Source organism: Lithobates pipiens, unplaced genomic scaffold, assembly GCF_037356315.1.
Source record: "Lithobates pipiens isolate NorthernLeopardFrog02 unplaced genomic scaffold, aLitPip1_a1.2 Scaffold_13, whole genome shotgun sequence".
Lineage (NCBI taxonomy): Eukaryota > Metazoa > Chordata > Amphibia > Anura > Ranidae > Lithobates > Lithobates pipiens.
This window is the reverse complement of record NW_027507718.1, coordinates 123,118,183-123,135,712: the sequence shown is the minus strand read 5'-3', so window position 1 is coordinate 123,135,712 and position 17,530 is coordinate 123,118,183. Positions and strand designations below refer to the sequence as shown.

The 17,530-nt window shown below is 45.0% G+C and overlaps 1 protein-coding gene across 4 annotated transcripts in view; it reads left to right on the top strand.

The window, feature by feature from the left end:
• Positions 1 to 11,401: 11,401 nt before the first annotated feature.
• EPS15L1 (epidermal growth factor receptor pathway substrate 15 like 1) overlaps positions 11,402 to 17,530 on the top strand; it is a 302,041-nt gene continuing 295,912 nt past the window's right edge. For all 4 annotated transcript variants that reach the window (XM_077475481.1, XM_077475483.1, XM_077475480.1 and 1 more), the window contains exon 1: positions 11,402 to 11,493. In XM_077475481.1, coding sequence (XP_077331607.1) covers positions 11,467 to 11,493 — 27 coding nt within the window. In that variant the 5' untranslated portion in view covers positions 11,402 to 11,466. The remainder of the gene's footprint in view (positions 11,494 to 17,530) is intronic.

Genomic DNA, 17,530 nt, shown 5'->3' with positions numbered 1-17,530 from the left:
ACCGCACAATTGTAAGTTAAAGCGATGCAGTGCCGAATCGCAAAAAGGGACTTGGTCCTTTGGCTGCAAATTGGTTTGGGGCTTAAGTGGTTAAATATATTTAGGGATGAAAGAAACCCAGACTTAGATATGCCATTCTCACTAGGAAAAAGTAATATGCATGTCTTGGATTGGTTTGAGTATGTGACTGTAAGCTTTGGGTCCTAAGAGAAAAAAATATTTCACCCAATCCCTTAAACTCCTTCTGTGGCTACAACCAACATTGCTCCCTGAGCATTCAACTTTAGAGCTTTTCTTTTAACCAATATTTTAACCTCTTTAGGACTAGACTGTTTTTAGTTGTTAGTGCCGGTTCACACCAGACATCGCATGTAATTCGCAGTGCACTGCTGTTCACATTACATGCGATGTCTGTGCGGGTGTGATGTCAGCCATACAGATAGTATGGCTGATATCGCACCGCATTCGGTCCAAACATGCACAGGACCCATTTTTCTGTTTGGGCCAGAATTGGATCGCATGTGTGTTCACGCATATGTGATCTGATTCATGACCGAACTGTCAGTTCGCAAGTGCGATATGCGAGCTGAAATGGGGGTGTCGTTAACATATAATGACACTCCCCAGCAGTTCGCATATGGCAGTGTGAACTGCCGTGTGTGTCGAGTGCGATGCTGGAACCCGCAGTTGATTCGCAGGGTTCTCTCTGAGGGTCCCCCCCAAAGCACCATGTCCCCATGTTGATGAGGACAAGGGCCTCATCCCCACAACCCTGGCCGGTGGTTGTGGGGGTCTGCGGGTGGGGGGCTTATCAGAATCTGGAATCCACCTTTAACAAGGGGACCCCCAGGTCCCCCCGTTTGAAATGGTAAGGGGGTACAAAAGTACCGCTACCATTTCACAAAGAAAGTGTAGAAAATAGTGAAAAAAGACACACACACCATTGCAAAAGTCCTTTATTAAAAATAAAAAAAATTTAAAAAAAGATTCCAGCGGTGGTAATCCACTCTTGCTATCCAGCGACGGATAATCATCTCTCCGGGGTCCAGCGATGGGTGATCCATCCAGCGCAGGCCATCCATCCTCTGTCTCCACCGGTGGAGACACTGCAGGGATCCCGGCAGCCTGACACTTCTTATATGAGGAGAGCGGGGCCACCCGTCACCTGACCCCGCCCCTCTCTGACGCAAGTGGGAAAGCCCGGATTCCCCAATGACGTGTGGTTGACCCTGCCTCCCCGATGTAATGCAGGTTTCCCTTAGATCAGAGGAGGTGGGGTCGGGAGGGGGGCTCTCTATCGATATGCGCTCTATTGGAGTTCCCCTTAAAATCCATACCAAACCTGAAGGGTCTGGTATGGATATTTGGGGGGAACCCCACGTCATTGTTTTTTTTTTTTAATTTGACACTTTTTTTTATCAATGACTTTCAATGACTGCCGCGAGTGATTTTAAATGACTTTTTTTCCTGCAGAAATTACACTTTGTGCAGGGACAGTTCTAAGCACGGAAAATATGCACCCCTTTACAGGCATACTATGGACACCCCCCCGGTACGAAATTTAAAGGAATATTACACTTTTATTGTTTCACTTTAAGCATTATTAAAATCACTGCTCCCGAAAAAACTTTCGTTTTTAAAACTTTTTTTGCATTGATCCATGTCCCCTGGGGCAGGACCTGGGTCCCCAAACACTTTTTATGACAACAACTTGCATATAAGCCTTTAAAATTAGCACTTTAGATTTCTCCCATAGACTTGTACAAGGTGTTCCGCGGCTTTTCGAATTTGCCGCGAACACCCCAAATTGTTCGCTGTTCAGTGAACAGGCGAACAGGCAATGTTTGAGTCGAACATGAATTTGACTCTAACTCGAAGCTCATCCCTAGTGTAGTATCTCTTAAAGCAGTCCTCATTTTATTAAGCCAAGCAAGTGTGGCTGGCCCTAGGAATTCCATATTCACAGGCTATGCTGTACAGGAGGCAGAAGAAAGGAAGAACAAAGAGTTCCCGTGGTTCCAGTAGTGCAGTTGGCTGGAATGGGCAGGAAATGTCTGGGTCTGGTGTCTTGCGGGAACATAATCAATCACATGTGCAGGTCAACTCAGACAGAGATATGGTCAGCAAACAGGCAAAAGCAGCATGCAGAATGGAGTCAGTATGAGCCAGTATCAGTGCGGGCTTCAGGCAGGGGCAACACTGCACTGGTATGGCGGTGATCATGAACACTGTTGCTTGCTGTACTGGTCTGGTGACCAAACTGATGCAGTGTGCGGGGTATGGTCTGAGCACTGACAGGCTGATCCCCCACCCCTTCAACCTCTGCAGCAATACTGGCAGCACTCATACATCTATTTCCCAAAGACAACCTCTGGATATGACGCTGAGCACGTGCACTCAACTTATTTGGTCAACCATGGTGAGGCCTGTTCTGAGTGGAACCTGTCCTGTTAAACAGCTGTATGGTGTTGGCCACCATGCTGCAGCTCAGTTTCAGGGTCTTGGCAATCTTCTTATAGCCTAGGCAATCTTTATGTAGAACAAAGATTCATTTTTTTCAGATCCTCAGAGAGTTCTTTGCCAAGAGGTGCCATGTTGAACTTTCAGTGACCAGTATGGGAGAGTGGGAGCGATAACACCAAATTTAACACACCTGCTCCCCATTCACACCTGAGACCTTGTAACACTAACGAGTCAAAAGATACCAGGGAGGGAAAATGGCTAATTGGGCCCAATTTAGACATTTTCACTTTTGTTGCATTTTTGTACTCACTTTTGTTGCCAGCAGTTAGACATTAATGGCTGTGTGTTGAGTTATTTTGAGGGGACAGCAAATTTACACTGTTATACAAGCTGTACACTCACTACTTTACATTGTAGCAAAGTGTCATTTCTACAGTGTTGTCACATGAAAAGATAGAATAAAATATTTACAAAAATGTGAGGGGTGCAGAGCCAGACTTACCATTGGGCTTGACTGGGCTCAAGCCCATGGTCCCCGCTCAATAGGGGGCCCCCGTGGGCCCGCCGAGATACATAGCCAAGTGTACTCGTCTCCGCTCCACTCACAGTCACGCCCAGTCCGCCCTATGATGGACATAACACAGGAACTGGGCGTGACTGTGAGTACACTCAACTCCGCTTGGGACTGCGAGAGGACCCGAGAGCCACTGTAACAACATATTCGGCGACCCATCGCAGTTTGCTACGTCGCTGCCATCTTGCTACACCTCACACTCGTCCACAGTAAGGATACACTAAGAAGGGGTAAAGCGGACATGTTGTTGCACCCACTGGAGTTTTGCATTTTATAACATTAAAGTTAGTATATAGTGAAATACAGTACTTACAACTCCGTCTGATTACTTAGATGTTGAATTTTAAAATCAGCGAACTTCTGTCAGATTAGAAAACCTGTGAGATGAGCAGGGTTGCCGCTGATTTTAAAATTCAAGATCTTAGCAGTCAGAAGGAGTTCTAAGTCCTTTATTTCACTATATAAACTGAGTTTACTGTTATAAATACGTGTAAAATGCAAAACTACGGTGGGTGTAACAAAATGTCCGCTTTACCCCTTCTTAGTGTATCCTTACTGTGGACGAGTGTGGGGTATACTAAGATGGCGGCAAAGGAATGTCACTTCTGTAGCAAACTGCAATGGGTTGCCGAATATGTCGTTGCACAGCCGAGAGGACCCGTGAGCTGCCGAGATACACAGGACTCTATATCTCGGCGGCACAATTTTTAAACTTCAAGACTGCAATGACAAGGCTGCAAATGACACTGGGGCAAGGCTGCAAATGACACTGGGGCAAGGCTGCAAATGACAAGGCTACACTGACAAGGCTGCAATGACACTGGCAAGGCTGCAGATGGATGGGCAAGGCTGCAGATGGACACTGATAAGGCTGCCTTGATGGGCATTTAAATGTAATTTTTTTTCCTTAAACTTCCCTCCTAAACTTGGGGTGTGTGTTATACACTGACGCGTGTTATACGCCGATAAATACGGTAATGAATAGAAGGTAGGGCCCCGACAGCGACTCATGCCCAGGGGCCATCACCATCCTAAGTCCTGCCCTGGAGGGGTGTACTCACTTTTGTGAGATACTGTACATACAGTGATATCAGAGCAGCCAACTATTGCACATGATCACCACCACAGCAGTACAATGTCCCCACAGTAACACTATGTCCTTGCTTTGGTGACTGCTGTTGGGAAGGGGGGTGATTGTATTTTTTTTTTTTTATACTGTAATTGCTTACATAGGCATGATAACTGTGTAAGTAATCAGCTCTAACATTGACTGCATTCAAGCAGTATTTGTTTATTACTGTGATTGCTGTGATTAGTCACACATTTCGTCTCACTGACATATTCAGGATGCGCTTCCTGAAGACCTCAATGATAATCTCTTGACTGACGTGTCCTGTGCACAGGCCATATCCAAGGCCATTAGGGAGTTTGTTCAGAATTACACTGCAGACCAAACACATCCCATGACTAAATTGGAAGCATTGAAATGTGTTCTTAGGGGCATTTTCATTCAACATGGTCCAGGCTAAAATGAGCATGCATGGCTGATATCAAGTACCTACTCACTCTTATTTCAACCCTGGAAACCACACATAAATGCACTTTGGCCCCAACCACTCTAGTAGACCTCTGTAATGCATCTTCTCTCTTCTAATGAGATCTTCTCCACCTGTTTGCAGACCGCTCTCTAATTGTGTGGGATAAGATGCTATTCCTCCATTATGTGCAGGCTAACAAATGTGGTAGAATCTAGCACATATTATACGTCCTAGACAATGCAAACAGGCTATCCCATATCTTCTCACATCTTCTAACACCTGAAAGCAGGGCTGTCTTTAATATTGACTGGACCCCGGGCAAATATTTTCTTGCCCCCCCCCCCCCCCCCCCCATGCAATTTCACTCTCCACCTGCTCGGAGACACACAATAAATAGAAGCAAGACTTAAAATCTGTTTACTGTATCAGATCAGGTAGCAATTGTGATTGGTTGCCAGCGGTTACAGCATATCATTACTGCTTACTGAATGGTTGCTAGAGGTTACAGCACACATTTCTGCTTGTTAGTTGCTAGAGATTACTGTACAGTAATACTGCTCACTGATTGGTTGCTAGAGGTTACAGCACATCATCTTCTCATTGCAGGGAAGCATGATATACATATGAATGCCGCCTTTATTTACATATCAATGCTGCTGGCCACATCTATTTGCTTAGTAATGCTGCCTCTATTTACATATGAATGCCAGTTATTTACATGTAAACACAGGGTCTGCAGGCAAGTCATCTGTACACAACAGGGCATAGCTGGGCAGCATTAGTACCAGCACTTCACACTGACATATCGGGACACAGAACAGGACTAAAACTTCAAGGGACAAGGGAATTTAAACTGGGATAGTTGGCAAGTATGAGGCAGCTGCTTTGGGCCCCACAACAATGACAGGGTGCAGGGCAGCTGCCCCTTTTGCCCTGCCTTAACCACTTGCTTACTGGGCACTTAAAGCGGTAGTAAACCCGCACATTTTTTTTTTTTTTTTAAACCTGCAAAGCAAAAGGCATAATGAGCTAGTATGCACCGCATACTAGCTCATTATGAAATACTTACCTTAGAACGAGGCCCCGACATCTGGCCCGATCCACGCCGAGGGAGCTGACATGCTCCCTCTGCGTTTCTTCCGGGTATCGCGGCTCCGGCGCTGTGAGTGGCCGGAGCCCCGATATCGTCACTCCCGCGCATGCGCGCGGGAGATTTCAGTCCGGCCGCTCGGCTGCTGCCGGATTTTGATGGCGAGAAACCCCTTGTGCGCATGCGCCGCTGCAGTCAGCGGCGCTTACCGAGGGGAATATCTCCTAAACCGTACAGGTTTAGGAGATTTTTTTTTTACCTACAGGTAAGCCTTATTATAGGCTTTCCTGTAGGTAAAAGTTAAAAATGTGGGTAGACAACCACTTTAAATCCCCCTCCTGCCCAGAACAATTTTCAGCTTTCAGCGCTGATGCACTTTGAATGACAATTGCGCGGCCATACAACACTGTACCCAAATTAAATTTTTATCATTTTTTCCCACAAATAGAGTTTTCTTTTGGTGGTATTTAATTACAGCTTTAAACTGTTGCACTATAAGGATGTCCCAGCTGGGAGTTTTATTTTTTGCTAAACAAACAAAAAAAGATGCAAAAAAATAAATAAAAATCATGTTTAATAGTTTGTTATAAAATTTTGCAAACAGGTCATTTTTCTCCTTCATTGAAGTGTGCTGATGAGGCGGCACTGGTGGGCACTGATAGGCTGCACTGGTGGGCACTGATAGGCATAGTTAAGGTGGCACTAATAGGCACAGATAAGGTGGCACCGATAGGCACAGATAAAGCAGTACTGATGGGCACAGATAAGGCGGCACTGATGGGCAAAGATGGGCACAGATAAGATGGCACGGATGGGTGGCACTAAGGGGCACTGATAGGTACCACTGATAGATGGGACTGATGGGCACTGATAGGTGGCTCTGATAGATGGCACTGCTGGGCACTGATGGGCACTGGTAGATGACACTGATGGGCACGGATATGTGGCACTGGGCTGCAGCACCGTTGTTGAGGCAGATTGTGGGCACTGATAGGTGGCACTGTGGGCACTGATGGGTGGCACTGTGGGCACTGATGGGTGGCACTGTGGGCAATGATGGGTGGCACTATGGGCACTGATGGGTGGCACTGATGGGGGGCACATTTTTATTACTGAGGTGGCACTGGCAGGGGGCAGGTGGGCACTGGTAAGCTGGCCGTGATCGGGACTGATGTCCCGATCACGGCCGCCAGTGATCGGCTTTTTTTTTCTGCTGTCAGCGCAAGGAGGACAAATTGACGATTACCGGCTCCATTGTGTCACATGATCAGCTGTCATTGGCTGACAGCTGATCACGTGGTAAGGGGTCGGGATCAACCCTTTGCTTCGATCCGTGATCAAGCGAGTCTCATAGACTCAGGGGGCGCGCAGGCCGCTCGTGCATGGGACGACGTCAATAGACGTTGTCCCGGCAAAGTAGGTCCGCGCTGTAGCCGTCATTCGGCTATAGCGCGGATCCCTAGTGGTTAAAGACGGCCCTCCCTGAAAGTATAGGAGCTCTAACATAGTAGACATATCTCCCAATTTTCTGAGATGGGAATGAGGGACACCTATTAGCAAAAGTACGTAGGCATAGAACACAACCCCTGCCACATTCCCCCTAAAGGAGAATTGTACAAAAGAAATTGATTGTTTAAACCCACAAGTGCTTTTTTTTACCACTTAATTCCTGTTATATTGGCTTTTGGAATTTACAAATGCAGCAATTTCAAAATTGGATGAAAGATTTAGCACTGGGAAACACCTTTTGAAAGATAAACAGTGCATTTTGTATATAACTATATAGATCAGACCAAAATGAGGAACAAATGAGGAGCTATGAGGGACAGAGGGACTTTGTTCCAAATCTGGGACACTTAGGCGCTATGTAGTAGATGAGTTTAGAGTTTCATTTAGTTCTATTCCTCTTTATACAATTTACCTTCCCCATACGCTCATCAACACTGCATCCCTACCTGCCTCTTGGCTTGTGATGCCGAGAAGGCTTTTGACAGGGTCAACTGGTTATTTCTATGTCTCTCTTTACAACATATTTTAGGTCCAAAACTCCTTTCTAAAATTTTGTCTTCATGCATATAGAAAAGATGGATGAGAATATTCTATTATCCATATAAATTATTATCTAGAACATAGATTTGAGGGGAGTGTTGTGTACACGTTACTTTGGCAGCTCGTCACCAGCATAAAATCCTTGTATGTTTGCCCGGCCCCATACCACTGAGGAAGTCACGTGACCATGCCGACACACGTTGGGTGGAGCTGGGTGATGCTGCCGATACCGGAAGTGATGTGGAAACCTCCAAGCTCTGCTGTCATACAGTAACAGAAGTTTTTTTACTTAAATATAAGTGCTTAACACTTGCATAAACACCTGTTTTAAAAAGGAGTGCCACCCTAAAAAAAAATATTACAAGTCAGCAGCTACAAATACTGCAGCTGCTCACTTTTAATAAATGGACACTTACCTGTTTACAGGGTCCAGCGATGTCGGCAGCAGATGACGAGCAATCGCTCGTCTCTCGGCTGCCCTTGCCGCCATCCTCTGTCCGGGAATTGGGAAGTGAAGCGTTGCGGCTTCACTGCCCTGTTCCCTACTGTGCATGCAAAAGTCGCGCTGCGCGTCTTCACTGGTCCCTGTTGTGTCCTGGGAACTGTGTGTTTCCCAGAAGACAACAGGGGGGGCATCTGCGGCTAGATATTCCCGGAAGTGGGTGTCAATACCTGGATTATACAGGTATCTGCACCCCCCTCCCCCCTGAAAGGTGGCAATTGTGGCACCGGAGGGGGGGAGGGTTCCAATGAGCGGAACTTCCACTTTAGGGTGGTGGTCCGCTTTAAACTGTTGCACTATAAGGATGTCCCTTGTTATAGGAGTTTTGTCTAGAGCGGCGGTAACGTGGTCTCTAAGTGCCATGCACCCCATTTTGAGAAAAGGATCCAGAGCCCAGAGAATACACAGGAGAAGGCGGAGATCACAGAGGAGTCCAAGTCTAGTGCCCCAAAGTAGGGGAAAGCGCAATCTGACCTGGGAAAACGGGTCTAACGCGGAGGTGAGTGCAACATTTGTAAGGTGGTGGAAGTCACTAAAGCACTGGCGCACATGTGTAAATAACTGTTTTGGCACAATATGATTTACAATATATATTTGGACTATTAAAAGGACACTCAAAACAATTGCACTTTACTGTCAGTTTGATATATTTGCCTGCACGGCTTATATTTCGATATTTTTACGGATGATTTACTGAGCACAAAACAAGGCTCTGATTGCTTATTGTTTATTAGAGATACACAGATGAAGGTTTACACAAGCAATGATTTATTACTATTTATGATTAATTACCATGCACTTTAAGAGTATGGGCGCAGCAATAAGTAGTTTGTTTTTTTAGTGATTCACATTTGGGGAACACAATTATGTTACTTACAACCACCCACTAGAGTTTTGACCCATTTTAAAGTACCAGTACTGGTAGCGCGGGATAATACAAACTTTTGTTATGACTTTTATGACTTTTAATAAATACTTGAAAGCCAGCGCTGTCATTGGAGCCCATTCTTAGCTGGGCTTTGGAGTTCTGATGCCACCATCTTGGAAGTAGGAACCAGAGGTGGCTTGCACATTGTACAGTTCTGTCAGAATGGTCCCGCAGCCTCCTGGGACATGTCAAGCTGATGTAATCCTAGAACTGCACAAGTGGGAGTGGTTACCTGTCAGCAAAAGATATTTACTCCCAGAAATAAATAAAAAATGAAACATGATGAAGATGTGGGGGGAGAGGAGAATGAGCAATACTTTCACTTTTAAAGCGCAAGACCCGCAATTTTTTTTTTAAAAGTCAGCAGCTACAAATACACTCACCTGTCACAGGGTCCAGTGATGTCGGCATCTGAGACCGAACCGTCCCTTGGTCCACGGATGCTGCTGTGGCCATCTTCGCTATGGGAATCAGGAAATAAAGCGTTGCAGCTTCACTTCCTGGGTTCCCTACTGCGCTTGGTCCGTGCTGTCTCTGGGACTCATGTGTGTCCCAGCAGACAGCGTGGCGGGACGGGAAGAGGCATAGACTCCTGCAGAGGCTCCGCTCCCCTCTCCTACTGGCCCGGTGACAGGGAAAGGAGGAGGGAGCCTGGGTGGTGATGTCAATACCTGTGGCTGAGGCTCCTGGAAGTGGGAACAGGATACCTGTGAAAGACAAGTATCTTGTCCCCCCCCTACCCCCTGAAAGGTGCCAAATGTGGCACTGGAGGGGGGGGGGGGGGGGGGGGAGTACAAGGAGCGCAAGTTTCACTTTTTGGTGGAACTTCACTTTAACCCTTTTGATCACCCTTTTCTTGCCAGTGTCATTAGTACAGTAACAGCATTTTTTTTTTAGCACTGATCACTGTAATAATGTCACTGGTCCCCAAAAAAGTGGCAAAAGTGGCAGTGAGGTGTTCAATATGTCTGCCGCAATGTCGTAGTCCCACTACAACTTGCTGATCGCCGCCATTATTAGTAGAAAAATAAATAAATAAAAATAACATCAAAATAACCCATCGTTTGTAGACATGATAACTTTTGCTCAAATCAATCAATATATGCTTATTTGGATTTTTTCTTCAATAACATGTAGCAGAATACATATTGGTCTAAACTGATGAAGACATTTTATTTTATTTTTTTTAATTATTAGATGTGTTTTATAGCAAAAAGTAAAAAAAAAATGTTTTTTTTTTCAAAATTGGCAATCTTTTTTTGTTTATAGCACAAAAAAAAACACACAGGTGATCAAATACCACCAAAAGAAAGCTTTATTTGTGGGGGAAAAAATATTGGATGTGTTTTATAGCAGAAAGTAAAAAAATATATAGTTTTTTTTTTTAAATTGGAGATTTTTTTTTGTTTATGGCACAAAAATAAAAAACGCAGAGGTGATTGAGTAAATACCACCAAAAGAAAGCTCTATTTTTGGAGGAAAAAAATATTACATGTGTTTTATAGTAGAAAGAAATTTTTTTTATTTTAAATTGGTGATCTTTTTTTGTTTATAGCGCAAAAATAAAAACCACAGAGGTGATTGAGTAAATACCACCAAAAAAAAGCTCTATTTTTGGAGGAAAAGAAAATATTGGATGTGTTTTATAGCAGAAAGTAAAAAAAAATTTTTTTTTTTTTCAAAAAATTTTTTTTTTTTATAGCGCAAAAAATAAAAGCCACAGAGGTGATGAAATACCATAAAAAGAAACTCTATTTTGTTGGGGGGGGATATTGGATGTGTTTTTTTCAAAAAAAAATTTTTGTTTTTGTTTATAGCGTCAAAAATAAAAACCGCAGAGGAGATCAAATACCACCAAAAGAAAGCTCTATTATATTTGTGTACAATGTCGCACAATCGTCAGTTAAAGTAACGCAAAAAAAAATGGCTTGGTCATTAAGGGGGTAAATCCTTCCGGGGCTGAAGTGGTTAAACTGGACAATGCAAACTCGATATGCGCTGACGATTGCAAGTCGTAAACGTCAGTATAGAATGCAGGAATCTTCTTCTACACCGCTCCCCTTCCTCAGCTATGTGACCACGCCGATTTCTCAATCACGTCCATCTCCATCACCCCGTCCTGTGTTGTCTAAAATGCTACAATGACCCCGCCCCTTCTACTCAGTCACTGTCAAAGAGCCCACCCCTTTCCGCTCAGTATGATACATTGTGCATGACCCCGCCCCCTACACTCAGTCAGTGTTCTTGTCCCCGCCCCCTCGAGCTGCGCGCGTTCCCGGTACAGGCTTGACGCTCTGCGCGTTCCTGTGAGCAGCTGCAAAGATGGCGGCGCTCATCTCTCTCACACAGGTAAGCGGAGCCTGCAGAGTGACATTGCGGATTAAGAGTGGGTAGGGGGGAGGTGGCGGCCGGTGGAGGAGAAGTTTGCCTAGTTTGTACAGTGGAAGGTGGCCTGGTTGTGGTAGTAGGCTGCGTTTATGTAGAGTTGGGCTGAGGCCTGGGGTGTGACTGTCACAGAATAGCTCCACATCTGCCGGCATGAGTGACTGGACATGATAATAGTACACAGTGCCTGTGTGTTCTCCTGGGTATAGGCTCGTCAGTGCTGGGAGCGGGGCATTGCTGTGTGCTATCATCTCCCAGTAGGGGGCACTGGGGGGCCATCCACAGGGAATGGTATGAGGATGTCCCCCTCCAGGGTACCTTATCATCTACTTGGAAAGCTCCTAGGACTGTCTCCATCCTCATGTCTGCCCTTCATCCCTCTGGGCTTTTTGGTGGCTCCGCCAGTTCTGAACTCCAGGAGAACTGCATAGAACTCCAGTTTGATTCTGTGTTTTAGTTTTGATGGCTTTTGTTCGAATTTGTGTTTATACAGCTTGTTTTGTTTGCTCATACTTGGATAGCGGCCAATGTTGTAAGATGTGTGGCTGATTTAAATAGTAGGCGAGGTTGAAAAAAGACCCAAGTCCAAACTATGTGTGTGATATGTCAGTATTACATTGTACATCCCTGTATGTTGTGGTCGTTCAGGTGCTTAGCTAATAGTTTCTTGAAACTATCGATGCCCACAGCTGAGACCACTGCCTGTGGAAGGGAATTTGTATTGCTGGATGTACCATCAATACAGCTGTCCTCAGGGGGTACATAGAACAGGGTCGCTTAACCACTTCAATACCGGGCACTTATACACCTTCCTGCCCACACCAATTTTTAGCAATTTGAATGACAATTGTGCGGTCATACAACACTGTATCCAAACAAATTTATAATTTTGTTCCCACAAATAGAGCTTTCTTTTGGTGGTATTTGATCACCACTGGCATTTTTATTTCCTGCTAAACAAATAAAAAAAGACTGAAAATTTTGAAAAAAAGTTTTTTTTGTTTCGCTTACAAAACTTTGTAAATAAGTTTTCTCCTTCACTGATGGGCACTGATGAAGTGGCATTGATGGGTATGGATATGCAACACTGGGCACTGATAGGTTGCATTGTGGTATAATGTATTGTACTGATGGATGTCAATCAATGATGCCCATTGTGGGCAGTGACTGGCATCCCTGGTTGTCTAGGGTGGCATAACTGGTGCTGGGCATCCCTGGTGGTCCAGTGTGGGCATCCTCAGGGGGGCTGCACTGATAATAGATCAGAGCAGACCCCCCCAGAGGAGCAGCCGATCGGCTCTCCTCTACTCGCGTCTGACAGACTCAAGTGAGGAAAAGCCGATCAATGGCTCTTCCTATTTACACTGTGATCGGCCATGATTGGACAAGGCTGATCACATGGTAAAGAGTCTCCGGAGCAACAACGATCGCCGCGCTGCACGCCCCCGGGGAGGACATTATACGACGCCCAGTCAGGAATCAGGATATTGAAACCACTTTGCCGCCGTCATTTCTGCTTTATGGTGGGCGGCAAGTGGTTAGAGCAGGATTAAACACAGCGACAAAAATACAAAAAGTACAGCAATTCTTAAAGGAGAAGTTTGGGATTTTCGAAAAAAAATTTATAAAATAAACATCCATGCTCACCTTCATGCTGCAGCATCAGTTCCACATTGATGGGTGAAACCTTGTGAGCTGCCAAAACAATAAACTACCGTGGATTAAAGACTGAAAGTTAGTGTAGCGCTGCACAGTGTGTGTGTGTGTGTATATATATGTGTGTATAATCACACACACAGTACCACGTTGGCACTAAGTCTGAGTGATCACATGACTGCTGATCGTTCAGTTCTCCATCAGCTGTGTGCAAGGAGCAGTCACTGATCTCCAGCACTCACTCTGGAGCACTGGGGTGGGACTGGCTGACTCCAGCACTCGTGCTGAGAGGCGGAGCCAGCTGTCAATCAGGGTGCTGTGTGGATCCTAACCTAAGGATGAGCTCTGGCGTGTTCACAACTCCACATGCCTGCACCCGCCAGGAAGTCGACACTCCACAGTGCTAATCACAGGCAGTGAGACATTTCTCAATCCGCGGCTGCACAGGTCAGGAAATGTCTCACTGCCTGTGATTAGTGCTGCAGATTGTCAGCTTCCTGGTGGGTGCAGGCATGTGGAGTTGTGAACACACCAGAGCTCATCCTTAGACCCCTTTCACAATGAGATGCTTTCACGCTAAAAAAAGTGCCTTAAAAGCTCACCAAAACCTATTTCCATTAAAATCAATGAATGCTTTCACACTGGGGCAGTGTGCTGGCAGGGTGGTGAAAAAACGCCCCTCTCCATTAAAATAAATGTTAAGCTCTTCAAAAGCGCTCAATGTTTTACTGACAGTTTAGAAGTGCCTCAGTGTGAAAAGGGATCTTTAATCCTGACATGTCAGCTAACAGCAGGCAATATCCCTCTCACCTGCTTCTGGGTCAAAGCAGAGCAAAAGTAAGTGCATTCCTGTCACCCACAAGAAACCCAAAAAAGTTTTGGCCATACTTAAAGGAAAAGTATGGGATAAAAAAAAAACCCCTATACTGGCCTCCATGCTGTAGCATCTGAGAATACTACAGCTTGTTCCATGCCGGCTCTAAGACTGTGAAGTGAATTATTACATAACTGCTGATTGGTCTATTCTCAGTCTGCTCCACATAGAGAGGAACAATTGTCAGTCTTGGAGAAGGCAGGCATTAAAGGCAGACTTCGCTGTTTCTTTGGCAGCCATTGGATCCTGACAATATTGTCTGAATCTTTCCCTAGACTGGCGTGGCTCCACCCCATCAGCTGATAGCTGGCTTTAGCCTGCTATTAGCTGACTCTGGGTCACAGGAGAACAAAAGTGTCCTGTAAAGCTCAAGAGATGTATGGCCAAAAAAAGCTTTAACTCTCTTTTAAATGTGGTGCTACATTCATTCATTCTTCCCTTTTTTTTATTTTTTTCTATTATTTTCATTCAAATTTCAACCAAATTGTTCTCTACGTTCCTCCTGCTCTCTTATTCCCTTGTCACCTCCTCCCATGCTTACCTCCAGGACTTTTCCAGAGTCTATCCAGTCCTCTGGAGCTCCCTACCTCAATCTGTCAGGCTACCTTCTACTCTGTTTTTAGACGATCCCTGAAAATCCTCCTCTTTAGAGAAGCCTATTATGCCCCCACCTAACAACTGTGTTTTATTTTCACCATCAGATCACCCCCCACAGTTATTACCTTTTGTATCACTTGACCTTCCCTACTAGATTGTAAGCTCTAACAAGCAGGGCCCTCTGATCCCTCCTGTATTGCATTTTAACTGTATTGTCAGCCCTCATGTTGTAAAGTGCTGTGCAAACTGTCTGGCCAGTAACACACTACTTCCTGTCTTAAAGCTGAACTCCAGCTTTTCGTGCCAGCTTGGCCCAAGCTAACTATGCCCTTCACTAACATGTGAGGCCGCTGAATGTGCGGTATAAACTGTATGTAGCTCAGGCTTCATACAAGCATACTGCTCTGTGTTCCAGGTTCGAGCTGCGACTTCCTGTTTCATACCTGGAACACAGTAGAGTCTATCTGATCAGCGCTCAGCCATTCAGAGAAATCGTTGTACAGTATGCTAGCAATGAATACAAAGCTTCCTCTGATTTGCTGATTCAGAGAGGTGGGCTGATGATGTCACAACCTCTGACTTTTTTTTTTTGAATGGCTCAGCGCCGATGGACTCTACCGTGCTCTGGATATGAGACAGGGAGTCTTGGCTCCAACCCGGAACACAGCCTCAGCTACATACGTTTTATACCACACATCTGGCTGCCTCCCATATTAGCGTAGGACATGGTATGTTTGGGCTAAGCTGGCCTAAACAAGTTATGTAAAGTATATTAAAAGCTGAAGCTCAGCTTTAAGCTGATTGTACATTATACAATTTTCTTATTCAATTTCCTTTAGATGAACCTTCAACTATGCAGTGCAAGGGCCTTCCTGACTGCAAAAAAATAGTGTTTAGGTATGACCTCCCATATAATAAGGTTTTGGTAAATCTAAGACCGCTTTCACACTGGGGCATTTTGCAGGCACTATAACGTTAAAAATAGTGCCTGAAAACCGCCCTAAAACAGCTTCTCCATTCACTCCAGTGTGAAAACCCAAGGGCTTTCACACTGGAGCGGTACGCTGGCAGGACATCGGAAAAAGTCCTGCCAGATGCTTCTTTGGAGCGGTGAACTCACCACTCCTTCCCATTGAAATCAATGGGGCAGCGCTGTCATACTACCGGCAAAATGCCGTAGCAGCGTTTTGCGGGTGAATTTAACCCCTTTTCGGCCGTTAGCGAGGGTTAAAACCGCCTGTTAGCGGCCAAATAGCGCCACTAAAATGATGGTAAAGCGGCACTAAAAATAGCGCTGCTTTACCGCTGACGCCCGGGGCAGCACAATGTGAAAGGGGTCTAAAGGAAAATTGTATAATGTATGGCCACACTTAGGGTGTCTCCTATTTATCAAGGAGTAACAGAGCCATTCTTGGTGGACAGCAACACTGACTGGAGAGGGTGATGTTAGATGTTCTAGTAGATTTAAGCTGGCCATACACCTATAGATTATCAGATTTTCTATGGTTAGATTGAAAAAGTGCAACAGATTTCTCCATATATGCTAAATTGTGTGGATGGAGGAATCTCCCACTGGGCCAAGCTTCAGTATCTTGCTAGTTGGCCCCGCTGGCTCTCAACCTAAACAATGCCTGCACCCAATCAGAATGTTCAGGTATTGTGAGAGCAAGTGGGGCCGACCAGCAAAATATGGAATCTTGGGCCAGTGGGAGATTCCTCCATCCACACAGTTCAGTGTAGATGGAGGACTCTGTTCCACTTTTTCCATCTGACCATAGAAAATCTGCAGATAATCTATAGGTGTATGGCCAGTCTAGTTACATTAGTGACTAATAAAGCCTAACCCCACCTAACAATGTTCTCTTCTCTAATCTTTATTTGGTGACATCAATGTTCGTTTTCAAGCACCGTGGCGAGAAAATGTGAATGAGCAGGGTGGAAATTTTTTCTCAACAGATTTCTGGCAGTGTATATGGTTTATATTCTGGAATATCTGTTTTGTTACAAAATTAAATGTTAAAAGCAAACGAAATTTTGAAGTACTTTCAAATGAAAATTTAGCAAATATACTGAGAATTTTTTTACAAACTTTTGTTTGAACTTTCTTTTGAAAATCTATTAGTGTATGGCAGCTTTACGGACAGGATCACCAGGTAACAAACAAAATTACAGTGGGAACACAGAAAAACAGACTGTATCATGTCACTTGTGGTATCACCTTAAGCGTTCATTCACACCAGATTTCCTGGCATGTGTAATCTACCACATGCCGGAGCATTTACTTTATAAAAGCAATGCATTTAAAAAAGAGCCGTTTACACCTTGTGCTTTTGCATGTGCTCAGTGCACTCATTGTGATGTGAATGGACCCTAATGAGAAACTTCACCTCCTGAGCCTGGAAAAAAACTGATATCTGGCTTTTTGACTTAATGGAGGGGTGGAGAGTGCAGGTTTATAATCATTTTGAGAAATGAAAGTCTGTTTGAAAATAGCATTAAAGCGGGAGTGCGCGTTTTTTTTTTTTTTTTTTTTTTTTTTTTTTTTAAAGCCAGCAGCTACAAATACTGCAGCTGCTGACTTTTAAAATAGTGACACTTACCTGTCCAGCGCGCCCTCGATGTCGGCACCCGAAGCCGATCTCTCGATCGTCTCTTGGGTGCTGCCGCCGCCATCTTGCGTATGGGAATCGGGAAGTGGAGCCTTTCAGCTTCATTTCCCGGTTCCCTACTGCACATGCACGAGTCGCGCTGCGCAATAAGGATGGTCCCGCTGCCTCTGGGATCTGTGTGTTTCCCAGCAGGCAGCGGGGGACTTTCTGAAAGGGGCGTAATCTATGCCCCTTTCCGCAGAGAGCGATCCAGGAAGTGGGTGCA